The sequence below is a fragment of the Penaeus monodon genome, chromosome 20 (genome assembly GCF_015228065.2).
Source record: "Penaeus monodon isolate SGIC_2016 chromosome 20, NSTDA_Pmon_1, whole genome shotgun sequence".
NCBI classification, from domain to species: domain Eukaryota; kingdom Metazoa; phylum Arthropoda; class Malacostraca; order Decapoda; family Penaeidae; genus Penaeus; species Penaeus monodon.
Window position 1 is genome coordinate 37222724 of NC_051405.1, and position 489 is coordinate 37223212.

General features: G+C 37.6%; 1 protein-coding gene across 1 annotated transcript in view; it reads left to right on the plus strand.

Annotated features, from left to right (window-relative positions):
- Positions 1-489, plus strand: part of LOC119585789 (calmodulin-binding transcription activator 1-like) — a gene marked incomplete at its 5' end in the record, with an annotated part of 96684 nt that overhangs the window by 87389 nt on the left and 8806 nt on the right. The window contains 1 exon segment of the mRNA XM_037934507.1: positions 92-237. Within this exon segment, the coding sequence (XP_037790435.1) occupies positions 92-237 (146 nt within the window).

Sequence of the window (489 nt, forward strand, 5' to 3'; positions counted from 1 at the left end):
CAAGTAGAATTCAGTGATATTAATGATGCAAGTAATAGAAGAGCTAGAGAGAGCTATGTATACCATGATATTGATACTCCTGTTTTTTTAGACCGTGAGCAGCGGGAATTATATGAGGCTGCAAAAACAATTCAAAAGGCCTATAGGCTTTATAAGGGACGCAAGAGACTCCAAGAGCAAGATAAAGAAAGACAAGCAGCCATAGTCATTCAGAATTATTATAGACGTTACAAACAGGTATGAAATATGTCTGTGTAAATCTGTTCTCTCTTCTTCTCTCGTTTCCATTCCTCTCCTCACCTATCTTTCTTCTGTCTTCTCGCCCTCTCTCCCTTTTTATCTACTTGTGCTACCCTTGCAATACACTCATTTGTAATTTGGTCAATCCTTGTTGTCACAATGAATATCACAGCATCTTCAATGTTGCCATCTCCAGCTATGTGTCATCTTTTTTATATTATCACTGCCTGCAGCTATTTAAACAATTCA